This window comes from Colletotrichum godetiae (assembly GCF_030913485.1).
Source record: "Colletotrichum godetiae strain CBS 193.32 chromosome Unknown BDP55scaffold_92, whole genome shotgun sequence".
Taxonomy (NCBI): Eukaryota; Fungi; Ascomycota; class Sordariomycetes; order Glomerellales; family Glomerellaceae; genus Colletotrichum; species Colletotrichum godetiae.
This window is the reverse complement of record NW_026851340.1, coordinates 1-16140: the sequence shown is the minus strand read 5'-3', so window position 1 is coordinate 16140 and position 16140 is coordinate 1. Positions and strand designations below refer to the sequence as shown.

General features: G+C 53.9%; 4 protein-coding genes across 4 annotated transcripts; 1 reads left to right on the top strand and 3 right to left on the bottom strand.

Moving 5' to 3' along the window:
- Positions 1-2146: 2146 nt before the first annotated feature.
- Positions 2147-3835, bottom strand: BDP55DRAFT_567219 (uncharacterized protein; the record flags this gene model as incomplete). Its single annotated transcript, XM_060570574.1, has 2 exons — positions 2147-2329; positions 2393-3835. 2 exons carry the CDS (start codon positions 3833-3835, stop codon positions 2147-2149), a joined length of 1626 nt encoding a protein of 541 aa, XP_060422207.1.
- A 142-nt stretch (positions 3836-3977) lies between these two features.
- BDP55DRAFT_437780 (uncharacterized protein) lies at positions 3978-4466 on the top strand. Its single transcript, XM_060567567.1, has one exon. The coding sequence runs from the start codon at positions 4121-4123 to the stop codon at positions 4370-4372; it is 252 nt and encodes an 83-aa protein (XP_060422206.1). The 5' UTR covers positions 3978-4120; the 3' UTR covers positions 4373-4466.
- A 1542-nt stretch (positions 4467-6008) lies between these two features.
- Positions 6009-8319, bottom strand: BDP55DRAFT_698945 (uncharacterized protein; the record flags this gene model as incomplete). Its single annotated transcript, XM_060577842.1, has 3 exons — positions 6009-6221; positions 6249-8026; positions 8316-8319. The coding sequence occupies 3 exons, from the start codon at positions 8317-8319 to the stop codon at positions 6009-6011; spliced, it is 1995 nt and encodes a 664-aa protein (XP_060422205.1).
- Positions 8320-13967: 5648 nt separating this feature from the next.
- BDP55DRAFT_638695 (uncharacterized protein) lies at positions 13968-15121 on the bottom strand (the record flags this gene model as incomplete). Its single annotated transcript, XM_060573150.1, has 4 exons — positions 13968-14000; positions 14066-14224; positions 14349-14825; positions 15029-15121. The coding sequence occupies 4 exons, from the start codon at positions 15119-15121 to the stop codon at positions 13968-13970; spliced, it is 762 nt and encodes a 253-aa protein (XP_060422204.1).
- Between the last annotated feature and the right edge of the window lie 1019 nt (positions 15122-16140).

Genomic DNA, 16140 nt, shown 5'->3' with positions numbered 1-16140 from the left:
ACCGTTGCCGCCGCCACCGCGCTTGCGCTTGCTGGCTTGTGCTCCGGCCTCGAAGACGTTAATGACACCGTCACCGTCGAGGTCGTCAGGGTCTCCGGCCGCGGCGGGGGTGCCGTTTGGGTTGTTGCGGTCGAAGGTGGACTGGAGCTGCTGGATAAGTTCGCTGCCTCCGGCGCGGCGTTGACGGCTGCGGGAGACTTCGGAGGCGGGCGCCGCGGCGACGACGCCGGCCAAGAGGGCGATAGCTGCTGTGGAGAACTTCATCTTGGAGTTGTGAGAGAAGATAGAGATATGAGAGTAAAGTGTGAGAGAATGTAAGAAAAAGAGAGTAAAGTACAAGTAAAAGAACGACTACTGCCCGAGTAGTGTTGAAGAGAATGAGACTGGCTCAAGGGAACAGGAGAAAAAGGAGAATGTGGTGATGGATGAGGTGGTGTGAGGGTGAAGAGAAAGAGCAATTGTTATCACCAGCGGCCAAGAAGCCATGCTTTATATTCCATCCCGCCAGTCGACTTCACCTCACAATTAAGGTCCGCCTACCCCATGTGTTCACCCTGTCTTTGCGCCATCATCTGGTATTCTTGCGCTGAACTCCAGCCGCCCATGGGTCGCAACGTGATGGACCATGAGAATGATGCCAATACCATCATCCCATGAGCCTCAGGGGGGAAGAACCCTCGTGAAACAAACCACCATTGGATCAATGGATCCGAGTCACCACTCTCTAACCATGGCATGTGCCAGACTCTCGGAGCGGCCTCTCAGATCGGCCTTGTCTCCAACGTCTAAACTCCCCGGCGCCTCGATGGATCATAGACAAGTATCCGCAAAGGCGACTGGCAAACCGAAGCCCTTGTTATTGTTGTTGTTGTCGGTGGTGAGAGCGTTGTGGGTTGGTCTTGGCTGAAGTTGATGTTCACAGCTCCACCACGGAGATTTCTCCACAAAAGTTTCGCGGAGTCGCATTTCAACAGTCTCAGGAGCTCGGTTTGTCTCAACATCCCTCCAGGGAAAAAGTCTTGGCCGACACCTCTGCTGCTTCTCGTTCACCTTCTGTGCTTCCAACTACCACGTCAAATGGTCTTGGCAAGTTTGTCCAGGTTGCCAACATCCATCTGAACTGTGAACATGGACAGAAAAGGCTCAAGACGCAATGCGCCAAGCCCACCTCCAAAACGTCCGTCTGGGGTTCCCCTTGGCTGTCAGTCTGCCAGTTGAAAAGCCGTCGGTGACGCTCAACCCAAGTTCGTCCAGCTCATCCGATGGACGAATAAACGTCATGTGCCATCCGTAACTCGGGATGTCAGACTCCTGAAACACCACACCCCCAGTACACAACCTCGCAACAGAAAAAGAAAAGGGGGTAAAGAGAGCACGGTCTAGAAAGAATAAGAATTTTTTAAACATTAGCAGCAAATAAGCTCCAATATCACCATAGTAAGCTTGATTTACAGTGGACGGGGGGAACCACGACCCTGGGCCCGGGGAGGGAGGGGGCACGCACGGTGGTCCAGCCAGCGGCTTTGAATGATGTGATGGTGGATTGTGGGGGTTTGAGAACTATCCCGAACGATCGACTCGAGTGCCCTTGACCGGATTGACAGAGTCCACCTCAGTCAAGACCCAGTCAAGTTGAGTCGGATCGAGTCGAGACCAGGCTCATTGTCCGTCCCGGTTTCGGTCTCCGTTCTTTTTTCAGAGGCGGGCGGCAGATCACGTCGGGTTATTGTCTTTCTCCCCGCCCTCGAAGAGAAGGTGCAGCTATTCTTGGAACCTCCTTCACATCTGCCGCTCGCTTTCTGTGGCTCTGGAACCCGTGATCGTCTGCGAAACCCGCGTTGATCATGTCTTGGTGCGGCATATACTCATCATAGACCCATCTTATGCCATTACGCTTGCTAGTGTGAGTATGATGAAGCTGGAGAGTCAAAATAAGGGAGGACTTTTAAAGGGAAAAGAAATAGACATAACTAGAACCCACATACTGCAGCTTGCGTGGAAATACGTGACGAAAGGAAGAGGCTCACGGACAAAAAGACATGGAAGTAATTACTTTAGGTTAGGTACAGGTATAAGTATACATCATGAATGAAGAAAAGAAAAGTCGTAAAATATGCCAAGGGCACGTCACCACCGGTGAAGCTCCTCAAAAGCTGTAACACAGATCCCAGAGCGGCACACGGGTGCTGTAAAGCTCGCCGCTCCACCACTGAGTCGCGAACCCAGTCAAGTTGAAGTAGAAATCCGTTGCAAATTCGACCCCATTGTTCTCGGCGCAGATCAACCCGTCCTTGGGCACATCAACACTCACCTGCGTCACCTCGGCTGGCTTGCTCGTAAAGTTACCGCCCCCGATGCTGCTACTGCCGCTGCTGCTGCTGCTGCCACCAACGCTGCCGCTGACTCCCAGATTCTGTTCCCCGCGCAGCTTGAAGACGTTATCGAAACCCGGCGTCGCCGTGATGCCGGAGCTGAGATCGACCAGCCCGCCGAGCAACTTGAACGCCAGCTGAACGGTTACGTCCGCCGAAGCATCGACACGCACGTCAGCTGACTCGGTGATGTTGGCGTAGCTGCTGTACTTTGGCTCCCATCCGCTCGCCGATGACTTCTCCCCGTGAAGCAGATCGAGGTGGACGTTGCCCGCCGGCAGACTGACGCTCAGTCCGGCAGTGACGCCAACGGCAGCCGAGACGTCAAAGTCCAAGCCCACGGCGAACGCCACGCCCGGACCGAGCTCGACAATACCGGGGACGGAGACAAGGGAGTAGGATAATGCGTCCGGGGCATACTTGAGCGCGTGGCTGTAGGACGCGGCGACGTCGACCGACACGCCGACGGCCGATTCAAAGGTCGTGTCGAGGTCAAAGTACAGGGCCTGCAGCTTGAAGCCCCAAAAGTTGTACTTTAGGTAGCCGGAGAAGGTGATGCTAGAGCTGAACCAAGCCTCGTCGGCCGTGATGTTGACGTACTGCCCGTCGCTGTAGAGCACCGTGTCCTCGGCGAGGCCCTCGGCAAAGGTGAGGGAGACGGACGGGTCGAGGGTGAGGCGCTTGGAGAGCGTGGCGGCCGGGAGAGAGGTAAAGGACATTTCGCACTCGCCGGCAATGGTTGTGAGTTCTTCCTTTGACGCAGCGACTGTGATTGAGAGGTCGCCCTTGCTGGAGGTCAGGCCCGTTGCGAGGAAGAAGCCGCGTTCGAACTCGGCGTCACAGTTGCCCATATGATTGGTGATGAGGATGAAGCCTTCTTCTGCGGAGTCGGTCCAATCCTTGATGGCCTCGTCAAAGGCGTCCAGGGAGGAGAAAGAGACGGTGAGTTCATCATCTCCGCATGCGACGTTGCTGATGGCGTCGATGTGCTCGAGGACTACGGCAGGATTCTTGAACGCGAGCTTCATGTCGATGGAGCCCTGTTCTTCCGTGTCTGTGGCCGCGTAGTAGAGCGAAACATTCGTGGCCGGAACGATGTTGATGGGATCCTTTGTGTCGATTCCTGGAGCTGCGGAGGCGCCAAAGGTATGTGTTGTGTTTACGGCCGGACGGAGGGTCTCGGGCTTGACGGCGAGGGGCTCGTAGGCTGGTATATCCTCGATTACGTGCTCTGCTTGCGTGGTGAATCTTTCCGTGGACGTTGGCTTCGCGACGGTGGTTAGTGTTGTGAGGGAGGAGGAGGAGGATGCTGCTTGTTCGGGCTGTTCGGGCATCTCGACGACGATGTAGGTGACGCGCTGGATGCCATCGGAGGAGCAGCTGCAGCCTTCGGTGTGAGCGGCTGCGCTAGAAGCAAGGAGCATTCCGGCCAGGAAACAACCAACTACACTTGAGCGGACCATGTTAAGGGTATCAAAGAGAAAAGCAAAAGGGGATCAAAGAGCGTCTGGTATTCTGAACGAATGTCGTTGGAAAAATGAGAGGACGCACAGCAACGAAGCTGGCCTGGCTGATTCAAAGGGTGACTTGAGGCGCGCGATATCACCGACGAGGAGATGTCTACAGCTCCAACAACGTGAGACTTGACGGGAGAGGCGGCCACTAGGCCTTATAAGGTGGCCGCTTGTCTCTTCTCTCCCTCCATCGTCTCTATCTGTATATCTTATTCCCCCTTCCCCTACCCAAGAATGGTTAGCCATATGCCAGATCAGATTGGTCTGTCGGCAATGGCGCAGCTGCCGGGACGGAAACCGAGCAAGGTATCTTCGATGCTTGGGGGGCACATCTCACGCGTGACTGGACGACAGACGCGGACGCAGCTGGAAGATGGTGTGATGCCCATCCCGGCTACGAGCCTACGAGGTTATCTGGTTCTTCTCTTGATGGTAGGGGTTGTTAGCATACGACGGAGGGGACGGAGGGGATTGGTACGTGACTGAAATGCAACGTTGACGGATTAGCAGCCACTCGATTAGGTTATTCCCATGGCCACACGGTCTTGAACATTGCCCGGATACTGCGCCGGAGGTGGGGGGAAACCAACCCGCTATCCTCTTCCTTCTCTCCTCTAGCACGGCTATGATAGCCGGACAAACGTGTCTTGGGGTCTTGGAAAGATGCCGCTGATGGGCTCCGCGCGTCTTTCCCCGGGGGCATGACAGCAGGCAAGGCACGTTTTCGGCCAGATACATCCTTCGATGGTGATGGACTCATGGAGTGTTGCCCGTGTATGGACGATGCGCCGTCAGGTAGGAATCAGGTGGGACAAGAGTCAGGGTCCGACCAGGGAGAGAGGTAGACGGGAACCTTTTTTCTGGACTCGATACTATTCCCAAAGAGACCAACACGGTTTAAGCTCAAGTGCTGTGCTTGCGTGCTCATTGGGCCCTTGATGATCATCGAAACTCAATTGGTCCCCTGGTGATCTCCCATCTATCGACGAGAAGAGCTCAAAGGGGATCCCATCCTCTCTAGCTCGGGAAGAACCGCCCAATTAGGACGTGAAAGTCCACATCTTGGTCGCCATTGGCTTGATGCTACCCTGTCATGACTGTCAGCTTCTGCTCCTCTTGCTCTTTTGGGGAGTGAAAGCGGCCCTCAATGGCGGTCCGTTATCGTCGATTCGTCGCACCGCGGTACCTTACAGTCTGACAGATGGTTGCCCCTGAGGTTAGCAGGATGCGTGACAGGGTTATCCTGTGTCATCATCGCCATGTGGCTCCGCTGGTCTGCCCATTCGTGGGTGTTTAGACCGCCTCTTATTTCTTTCGATCCTTGGGAGAGAGAAAGTCAGGACTAGCTTCAACTGAGACAAGCCAACCGTTGGAGACTGTTGGTTGGAAAGTGATTTCTGAGAGGCGCTCCCCCCTGGTCTTCAGTGTCCATCTTGCTGCTTACGGAGTACAAAGGGCAGAATTCAACTCTGGTAGACTATCGGCGGGTCTATTGGTTCGGAACTGGCCGTTAGCATCATTGTTAAGGTGCCGCTTTGATCTCAACGAGGTCATCGCTGACTTTGGTTCTCATTTCCTCTTCTTCCCCCCATCGTTTCTCACAACTGTGCGCGACTCAACTTCCATGTCCATCACATGGCCTTTCCACGACACTCACCTGCCGGATTCCGAATCTCTCGCATTTCATCGCGTCGAATTCGGCCACTACTATAATTGACCTAGTCAACTGCTCACTTGGGATAAGAGGCCCGCAAAATAAAGAACATGGAGTCATGCACACGAGCGTGGAACGAAACGGGAGCGCGCTCGCCGGAATACTGCCGATGATGAACTAAGTCTTTGTTCAATTTTGCTCAAAACCGGCCAGTGGCCTTGACTCGCTCTTCTCATCCCTTGACCCAAGCGGATGGAGCGAGGGAACAGAAAGATGCGAGGCGGGAAATTTGTGTACAAGCCGTACATAGTATGTACATGAAAACTCATCGAGCCACAATCTCTTCACCTGAAGAAGTGATGTGCTCGATGCTGCTACTCCCAACTCCTTCTCTCTTACGCTCTTCTCTCAACTCAACCCCTTTTCATCATCCCCACAAGGTAGGATTGTATCAGATCATCTACTCATTTATGCGGTGACGTAGACGGTCTTGATGGTGGTGCGGGTGCTGCACTTGCCGCTCTGAGCAGGGGCACCGGTGGGCTTGGGGCCACGGGTCTTGGTGCGGGTGCGAGTCTTCTTGGTCTTGGAGGGAGCAGCGCCGGAGGGGGTGGCGGTCAGCTCGGGCTTGGCCTCGGAGACGGTGGTGCCGGGAACGGGAGCGGCAGATGAGGCAGGGGCCTGGGACACAGTCTCGAAGATAGGGACGGGAGCGCCGGAGGGGGCGGAGGCGGAAGCAGCCGGGGCAGACGAGGCGGGGGCCTCAGCGGGGACGGAGGCAGCCTCAGAGGAGGTGGGGACGGCGGCCGGGGCGGAGGCGGAGGCGGAGGGGGTGTAGGCCGGGCCGGAGATGGTCTCGAAGATGGGCTCGGGGGCGGTGCCGGAGGCGAAGGTGGGGTCAGCAGAGTTCACAGCGCTGGTGGCGACGGCGTCGACAGCCTCGGTGGTGGAGGGAGCGGTGGTGGAGGGAGCGGCGGCGACGGGAGCGGAGGAAGAAGCGACGGCGGCGGCGCTGGTGGCAGGGGCAGCAGAGGAGGCGGGAGCAGCGGAGGAAGCGGTGCCGGAGCCGGCGCCGCCAGCCATGCAGGCGAAAGACATCTTGGTGACGGGAGAGCCGGTGACGGGGCCGTCGAGCTTCCAGGTCATGGAGACGTAAGGCCAGCAGATACGGCCGTCGGACATGGTAACCATGTCACCAGCGACGTAGGTGTCGTCGGAGCTGAGGACCTCACCAATCTTCTTGCCGTCGCTGCCGACCATCTGGAACTTGGTGCCTGCGAAGGTACCCTGGCAGCCCATGGCATCGAAGGCGCAGGTGGGGGAGGAGATCTCCTCCCAGGTGATGAGAGCCTTGGAGGAGTCAAAGGTGGCGGCGTGAGCGTTGGAGCAGTCGTTGGAGCCCGAGGTCATCCAGTTGATCTGGGAGTCACCGTCGGCGGTGCCGGCAACGGAGGTGGCCTGGGAGCCGACGAGGGTGTTCTTGTCGGAGAAGAGGGCGATGGCGACGTTGCGGTTGTTGGTGCGGTTCTTGGAGGTGGTGTAGCCGGAGCCCATCCAGGAGTTCTCGGTCAAGTCGATGGCACCACGGGAGACCCAGGAGAAGATGTACGAGTCGGCGCCGATGAAGCGGGCAAGGTTGGAGTAGGAGCCGGACATACCGCCCATGGCCTCGTTGGCACCGCCGTTGATGACGTGCTCGTTGGAGATCTTAACGTTGTCGGTGGTCATGCCCTGGGACTTGGTGTTGAGCCAGACGGCACCCTGGTCCTCAGCGCAGATGGAGGCGAAGGGGGCGGCGTCGGCGGCCTCGAAGGCGATACCGGTGTTGTGGGAGCAGCCCCAGCTGGAGGAGGCGCCAGAGATGGAGGTGAGCTTTCCGGCGGTGTCGACATAGCGGATGGCATCACCAAAGTGGCCGGTGGCATCACCCTGGTAGGCGGTGACAACAATGTAAGCGGCGTAGTAACCGGCCTTCTCGGAGAAGACGAGGTCACCGTTGACGTCGGGGGAGGCCATGGCCTGGCTTCCGTCGACGTTGGGGCCGCCGAGCCAGGTCTTGAAGGTGGGCTCGGTCTTGCCGGTGGTGTAGCGGTAGAGAACAGCGATGGCGTTGTCGGTGCCGGAGCCGGAGAGAACCTCGTTGGTCATGAGAGCGAAACCATCGTTGTGGGCGACGAGACCGGCGGCCTCCTTACCGCCCGAGACGGTGACGGGGTCACCGGTGGCGGCGAAGGTGGTGGGATCGATCTGCTGGACGTGGACGCCCGTCTCTGAGGAGTCGAGGTACGCGAGCCAGGCCGACTTTCCGTCGGGGGAGACGGCGAAGGGGGTACGGCGGTGGTGGGGGAGACCGGTCCAGTAAGCCTCCTTGATGGGGTTGAAGGACTTGATGGTGGCGGTGTCAACGTGCTTCTCGAGGGAAGACGACGTCAGCTGGGCGACGGCCGCGGCCGCGAAGCCGAGGACGGAGAAGAAACGCATGTTTGCTGTTGTTGTATATAGCAGTTCAGGAACTTTCAAAGTTCAGTAAATGAATGATCGTGTATGTTTCGTTTGGTAGCTTGTTTGAAAGGACTAGAGCCTTTTGAATGAGTGAATGAACGAATGTCTGGAAAAAAGAATGTCGGTTGGGCAAGGAGATGGTCAACAATCCCTTGATCGCAAGAAGAAGAGAAGAGAGAAAGCCTTGATGTCTAGCTGGGAGGTGCGGTGTTTGCCTCCATTTAAAGAAGACAATGGCGCGAATGGAGCCGTTCAACAAGATCCCCATATTGCCCATATTGGGAACCCGCACCACCACTACCACCCAACATGGCCAGCGTAGACCAGCATCAGGTAAGGGGGTGGGTGGACTCTACGGAGTAGTCTCTGGAGATTTCGGGAGAGCACCGCCGTCGCGGTTGTCAGCAACAGACAGACAGGCGGACAGGACGACAGGGCTAGAGTGCTAGGCATGGACCCAATAGAGTATGTGGTTCCTTACTCTGCAACCCCTCTCTGTAATCTGGATGGGCGTATGTGCGTGTAAGTCGATTGCACACGATCCTGGGCTGGTCAAATCTCCCTGGCCGTTTCACTACAGCAAACGCGGCGGAGGATGCAATTTCGACTGTTCCCCACCCCGTCCATCCCGGGGCCCGGGGTGGCTTTGGCTACATGGAGTGGCCAGTGGACTAGTGTAAGACTTTCACTCTGGATGGGAACGCCATGGAACGCCAACCGAGAAGAAAAGAAAACGAACATGGAGTGGCGGTGGACAGACCAAGCGCTAGAGTTTCCAGGGCTCTGGGCAAGCAAGCCGCGAAGGTCATCGATTGGGGACACCAGTGAAGATGCTTTGGGTGGGAGATGACGGTATTCATCTTCCATGATGCCATCTGCTACTACGTAAAGTTACTCTGTATTAAACTTCCGTTGTTTCTCTCAGAGCCAGCCGTCGTCTCGTTTCTTCCCGTCGCTGCCAGGTACACCTCAAATAGCCGACAGCGTTTCCCTAGAGAGGTTCGTCTTGGTAAGCTCTGATTGTACACTCATGATCCCGCGCAATGGATAGACTTCCGGAAGGGATTGTCATGCAGAAGCTCGGATTTGCGGGTGGCTGCTTGCCCTGCCTTAACACACCGATCTTAATTCTCAACTTCAGACGACGGGCCTCTCGGCTCATGGACCAGGCCTTACACGAGGCATAGTATCCGTGATTCCGTCCAGCGAAAGTGACTATGGGGTAGACCGTCGCCACGGAAGTACGGAGCCCCTAGAGGCTAGGAAGACAAACAAGCCTGCTAGCGCCCATCGGTCTCTTACCAAGCCTACGGTCAGAGGCGTATGTGGGAAGAGAGAGAGAGAGAGAGTTGACTGTTGAGGCAAGACTCCAAAGTAAAAAAGCACCACACCTCAGCGCCTCGGCCTCCCGCTCACTCCTTAATTCATGTCAAACAAGTGGGTGGTCCAGGGTCAACGTAGCGCATTCCACCAATGGGCCGCCGTCTGTTGATCGCTTGGTTTCAAGAACCCGGTCTCGACATCCCACTCTTCTCTGCCACTATCTCGCTCTGTGTCTTTTTTGTTTTCGTCTGTCAGCTCTACCATGGATTTGCAAAGGACTTACGGAGTATTGCCTTGAGGCTTGGGAACATTCCGAAAATCCGGGGAACAGGGCACTCGACTTCCAGTCTTCTTCAATCCTCGCAGCTGCAGGCTTACAGCCATCACTACTTTAGTACCTAAACAAACCCAGCCTTGGAGACAAGCTCGTCAACCCATGATCCATCAGCCATCAGCTCATTTTCCCGTCTTCTTGATTAAATTTATCTTGTTGGCTGCTGCCAGCCTTTTCCCCCTAATCAGTCTAGCGCGTATGGGTTCAGCGTTGGGCCTAGGCTTTGGTCTGCCCGGCTGCCGTCAGTTCTCTTCTCGGTTTCTCTTTCCACTCGCTTGCAGAGCTCTATGAACGTCCTGTCTATCCCTTGTCACACCTGTCAGCGCCGACTGGGGTTGCCTTGGTGCTTGAGCGTTTACCGAGTCGCAACTAGATTGGCGGTTCATGAATGTTGCTATGCGAGTTGGGATGATGATTACACTTTTTTTCCCTTCTCGATATTTTTGTTTTCCCGCCTTTTTCGTATTCATCTCAACTCGATTCGATTCCCAACTCCCTGTCATCCACATGAATCCCATCACATTTCTTCATTTCATTTCCCGAGTGAGGTATGAGATGAAAAAACAAACCTCTGTCTCTGGCGATCAGTGAAGCCATCTACAAATTCTATCTCATTAATGATCGTTGTCAACCAACTTTGACCAGACTGCATTCGCAGATGAACTTGAAGGAGAGCAGTTCAGTGAAGATAGTAACTATAGTGATTACACACCAAATGCCGGCTGGGTGGTTTCTTTTCTTGTCTTCATATATCACCAACGCTTCTCTGACAGGACCCCAGGTTATTGACATCACCTCGCCTCATGCCAACCGCCACAAAAACTTCCCGACCCATACTATGTGATTCCAAGGACCACCATGCAGATAGCCGCCTTCGCCCTCCGCCTAGTTAGCATCGAGTCTTGCTGCAAATCCCTCAAATCATCCAGTCAGCTCATCGAAATTCCCCGAAATTCTAGACCTCTCTCACGAGTCACTCCTCTTCCCGTCCCTCTCCTCCAAGGATAACGGGTTCACGGCCCATGACAAGGCCAGTCCAGTCTCCAGAGTCCCAAGAGGATCTCGCTTAAGAACCCAAGACCCTTGTCAACACGAGCATCCCGCCCCTGACGCTAATCCCGAAATCATTTCGAAATTCTCCTGCCAAGCACCCCCGGCTCCCACTCCCAACTCCACCAGCCAACAAAGTTGTAACGCCTTGGGATCCAAACTGTGGGCTGGGCGCCGCCGCCGCCACGCCTCTCCCGCGCTTCTTTCTCAAACTAAATCGTACCCATACGAAATACCGACAAAACCCGGAACCGTGATTCGTAGGGTCTCTTTGGATCGTCATGCTGCTTGCTACCCTTTTTTGACGTAGTATTCCGCCCAGTCGATCATATTCGTCTGGATCTTGGGTATATTTCCCAACAATTAGACTTTCCTCTCCATCATTGTTGACTGCACACGGACACAATCACAGAGAAGCTAGATCTGGTCTTAATCTCAAGGATGGCACTACTGTACGGCCACCCGGCTCAAGTGATTAGGTGACAGACAGCTGGGACAATTTTCCCACCGACCACATTGCTGTGTATCCGCAATCAACCCCGAGAAATCTTCCCAAGAACTCTGTCCGGCAATTCATGCCGATGAGCGGATACCCCCGGGCCGGGCACAATGGGCAAGAGACAGCGGGTAATCTCACGACGCCTCCCACATTCCCAAATGCGCAATCTTAGAAAACATATTAACCTTTGCACCGCACGTATACTATCGACTTGCTCGGTTTTTGCCTGCGATGGAACAAGGCACCATATAGAAACAATCTCAAGATTACCTAAAACTCTATCTCGAGGAAACTCGCTACGAGTCACGAGACGAAAAAAGTAACTACTATTCCCGCAGATTACCACTTTTTTGCGAGTGTATAATCTCGAACCGCCTTCACTCTCGCTACAGCCCCAGAACCTCATATAGATGGTCACAATCCCTCCAGGTTCCTTAGGTCCTCAAGAATAAGATGCAGGCGTCCGTACGGATAGTCGCACGCGAGATAGACTGCACTGTGGAATCTAAACCTCCTCAGGTCCCACCAATGCCATCCATGCTCAACTCTTTGCCTAAATCTCAGTCCTATAATTTGCCACTGCTTTGTCATGGGATCACTCCGCAGACCACATTCATGTGCGATTGACTTCCGAGCCTGACTGATCTGAGGAGACTGAAGGCCCCCCCCTACGGCTTACATCTTCCGCTCGATCCCCGTCTATCCGTACTGACCAGTCTGACCTTAGTAGAGGATCCATTGTAAACCAGCAATACGGATACTCGCACTCGTGCAGGCAGCCTGTGCTGCCTGTTGGTCGGGGTCCTATGAGAACCCGAGATGCCTTGACATCTCAAGTAATGAAGCGGCCTGCCTCAAGCTCTTCCAGAAATTATCATCTCACGAGTCACTGCAACATTGCGCCGAATTCGCTGTCGACGGATTACGTCACGGGACAGAAATCTTTGCGACCTCTAGGTCATGACAATTTTCGTAGAGCCCCGCGATAGACACGCCCCTTCATCCCTCCTCTCGCCTGCAAACAGACACTATCTCTTGGCTTCACACAAGGAAGTTATTCTGCACTTCCTTCGTCTAGCTACGCCATGGACACTGACTCAGACGGTCGAAAATGATTCTATGCAAACGAAGTATCAACAAAGCATCACGAAATGAAGAGGATGACCTCCTCTCTCAAAAGAACCCAGCGGAGACCCCCAAACACTCCAGCTGAATTTCGCGAGAGCCCGAGTCAGCCCTGGGAAGGGGGTGACCCCGTTGCAGATCGACACTTTCTCATATGACTTTTTTCGATGGGCGGTCTAGAATCTCTGACATCCCATCGGACCCTGACCCCTGTCAGTTTTGATGGAAAAGCCCAACCGACATCATGAGTAGATTGACTTATCCGCAGTGCTTGATGTTTCCGCTGGACTTCGCTGGACTTCGCTGGACTTCGCTGATGAGTTAAAGCTCAACTTGTCCTAAACAGAATGAACAGCGAGGACTAATATTCTGATTCTGTAATGATCCCTCTCAAAAAGCTGATCAGAATCGAGGAGATTGTTTTGACCACCGTGTATGTTTCCTCTTCCAAGGTCCTTCTCACTTCCATTGACACCCTCGACAGTTTTGGAATTCCCGCATGTTGCTTAGGTTTGTGAGGGAATTCACCACTGTATTATTTGTTCATAGAGTGGCCCCTTTTCAGAATAATCTCTAACCTGTTTCGCTTGCAAATCACCGAGAAATCAACGGCCTGATACATTCTCTTACATTTCAATAGTCATCTTTCTGAATTCCTCATCTAGCATGCAACTGGAGAGCTCAGAAGTTCAAGAGACTTCTTTAGATCGAAGTCACATGTTTAATCCGTGTGCTTCCCTCTCGTCAAATTGACAAACACTTCTCAACTGCGACGGAATAATATGAAACAATTCCATAGGTCATGAACACGTTTTTCGATATCGTGGCCTTTTCAGGCTTGTGTTTCTTGCCAGCTTCAGAGAACGCCGAAGCAGTCACCACGACCATCATCTTCTCGCCATCGATGGAAAATACATACAAAGCCTCAGCACAGTGATCTGTCTTGGGGGCTAACAAAACAGATATGACTACTTTTCTGATCATCGAGCTTGAATTTATCTGCGCACGAAGACTCAATATTCCATCGACATATTATCAAACCCACGTGATGCTACCTCAACATTGTCCCGTTCCAGGCATCCTACTGCAGCACAAAAACCTAAGCTCGACGGAAGAAAACCCAACTTCCAGACTCTAGCCAGGCCTAGAAGACTCGTCAAATGTTTTTACTATGACCTGTGTGTATATACTCACTACTTTGGGTTCCTGATTATGTTCAAGTCTTGGAATCGGCCACTCGTAAAAGCTAGTTCACTTTCCGAGTCTCGTCTCTCAACCTACGATACCTTAGGAATAAGACAAACTTCTTCCTCTATGGGCCATGACGAAGTCAGAGACGGCACTTTCTGGTTAGGGAATTGCGCAAGTATACGCGTATTCGTCAAGTAACTACGTAGTTTCTATGATCTATCAGTACCTACCCGGGAGGGGGGGGTGCTTTCGACAGAGGTCTATTCTACTGCTGCATAGGGGGGTATGTCCCTAGGGGGTCTCTATGCTGGTTAGGTAACCCTGTGTTTTGAGAGCGGCTCTTACGCATGCCAAGGGAAGCCTTTTTTGCTCTTCAACTCTTGAGAACAATGTCCTGAATCCCTTAGGCCTTGAGATCTCCACTAGAATTACTGCTCTATTGTAGGAAGGCTGCTCTGCTAATAAAATGGACTGAGATATAAGAGAAAGGGGCGTACTTACCGTTAAGTTAACAGAAACACTGTTCCCCCCTCCCACATAGGTAGCCCGGTGATGTCCATATGAACCCCAGGCCGATAATCGCCAGCCTTTCCACTGAGCCGCTTGATCTCGTTCAGAAACCAAGGACTCTGGTACGTCGCCATCGCCCAGTCCCAAACACTGTTCCGAATCGTGTCAGGATTGGCCTTTTCCGGCCAGGTCCGGTACAACTCACTATTACCTCGCATAATCGCCCTGGGCTTGGAAAAGGATAGCACCTTTGGCGTTCGCACCAGCGCCTTACAGATCTTCCTCTTGCGCTCTTCGGTACTCCGCGCAGAGCTTTACGCAGACCTCCCCACCGCTTGACGAGCTCCGGATGCACCAATTGTTCTTTTCTCTCCGAGATCCACCAAGAATGATACTCGCGGTGGACCGTACATGCGGGCAGTGACGTGCCGGGCTGCCAGTGCTCGATGCAGCTGCTGCCGATGTAATGACTCGACGCGAGGTGTAAGTCGACATTCTGCACCATCCTCACCCACATGCTGGGGTGTAGGCTGTTACACTGTGACTCTTCATGGTGTTTCCTGGTGTAGATGCCACTGAGGAGGGCATTAATGACCTTCAACTCGTCCTTACGCTTGATCCGAGCGCCATAATGGAGGAGAAGCTCGATGGCCCGGGCATCGAGCCAGAAGACTGCGTAGTGGAGGGGCGAGAAGCCTTTCTTGTCGCACATGTTCGGGTCGGCGCCGTGTTCCAGAAGCCACTCGACCAGCTTTGGCCGTTAAAAGGCTCCAACACCGAGGGAGTGATCGAAGCGGTGACCCAGGAGAGCTAGCAGCGGCGAAATATAAACCGGCTCTATGATCGCGTTGATCTGATCCCTTCCATCTTCTGCCAAGTCGAACATAGCCTGTGGGATCTCGGTGTCGTCTGAAAACGGATGAATGAAGAAAAGTTGAAGCGGGGTGCACTTACCAAAGTCATGTTCTTTATAGGTGTCGGGACGGACCCAGTGTTCGTGCGAAAACTTAGACATGAGATCATGACCTGGAGACCCAAGGTAGACATTTCCGTAAGACAATACTGCTCTGGAACCTCAGAGGGTGGCTGATTAACAAATTGAAAGCCGATTTTATGGCGCATCCTAACTCCTCGTGGCTCTTCATCCGTGTCTGCAAGGCCGTATAATCGGGGACAAACAAATTGTGAAGGGGTGTCACCCTGCAGAACTCACTGCCTTTCTTGTTGTCAATACTGTTCTCTCCAAGACAAGCTCCCAGCGGGTGAGCGCCTAGTTCAAGCAGCGTTTGGATATGAGCAGGATTGAGCTGTCCGCATGCGAGATTGAGAGCTGTTTGGGGGATTCTTCTGCGAGGCTCGTGGTGGACGAATGTAGGTGGCCGCCGGTCTATACTAGCTGTGGTATCTTCCAGTTTGACGCCCTGCCGGACGAGCTCTCTAATTGTAGAAAATCAATCTGTCTGACGGAGACATACGGCATGGAGAGCATTGGGGCCGAACTCGACAGGTGTATGTAGCGGTGAACCTGCTAGCGTCAACTTGCGAACCACCTCGCCGGAGATGACTTAATGAAGTACTGGAGTGTTCCTATGGAAATTAGATGAGCCTCCGTGATCGATGTCTGCGCCTCGATTGAATAACATATCTACTAACTCGACGTGATCTTGAGCAACAGCAATACCAAAGAAGAGCCTACGCGGATCGGAAAATTTGGTCAAGAAGCTGGATGGGACAGACCTGAGGATATTATTGGAAATCATGAGCGCGTTCTGAGGAGCCAGTAAGGCGACGTGAAGGGCCGAGGACTACAGAAATGTATCTCTGTCAAACTCATGCAGACTCATATTTGACTCGCGGCATGCAACAAACGGACGCGGTCTCCACCACGAGGGACAGCCTTCGAAGCTCAACGCAGGATTGGCTCCGTGTTGAAGAAGCAATTCCGCGACTTGAGCATAGCGTTTCGACGTAGCCATCATAAGTGGTGTCCATACACACAGCTGACAGACGCCGTGCGGTACGTAGTCCGGTTTGGCCCCCGACTGCTCGAGGGCCTGGCGGAGGGG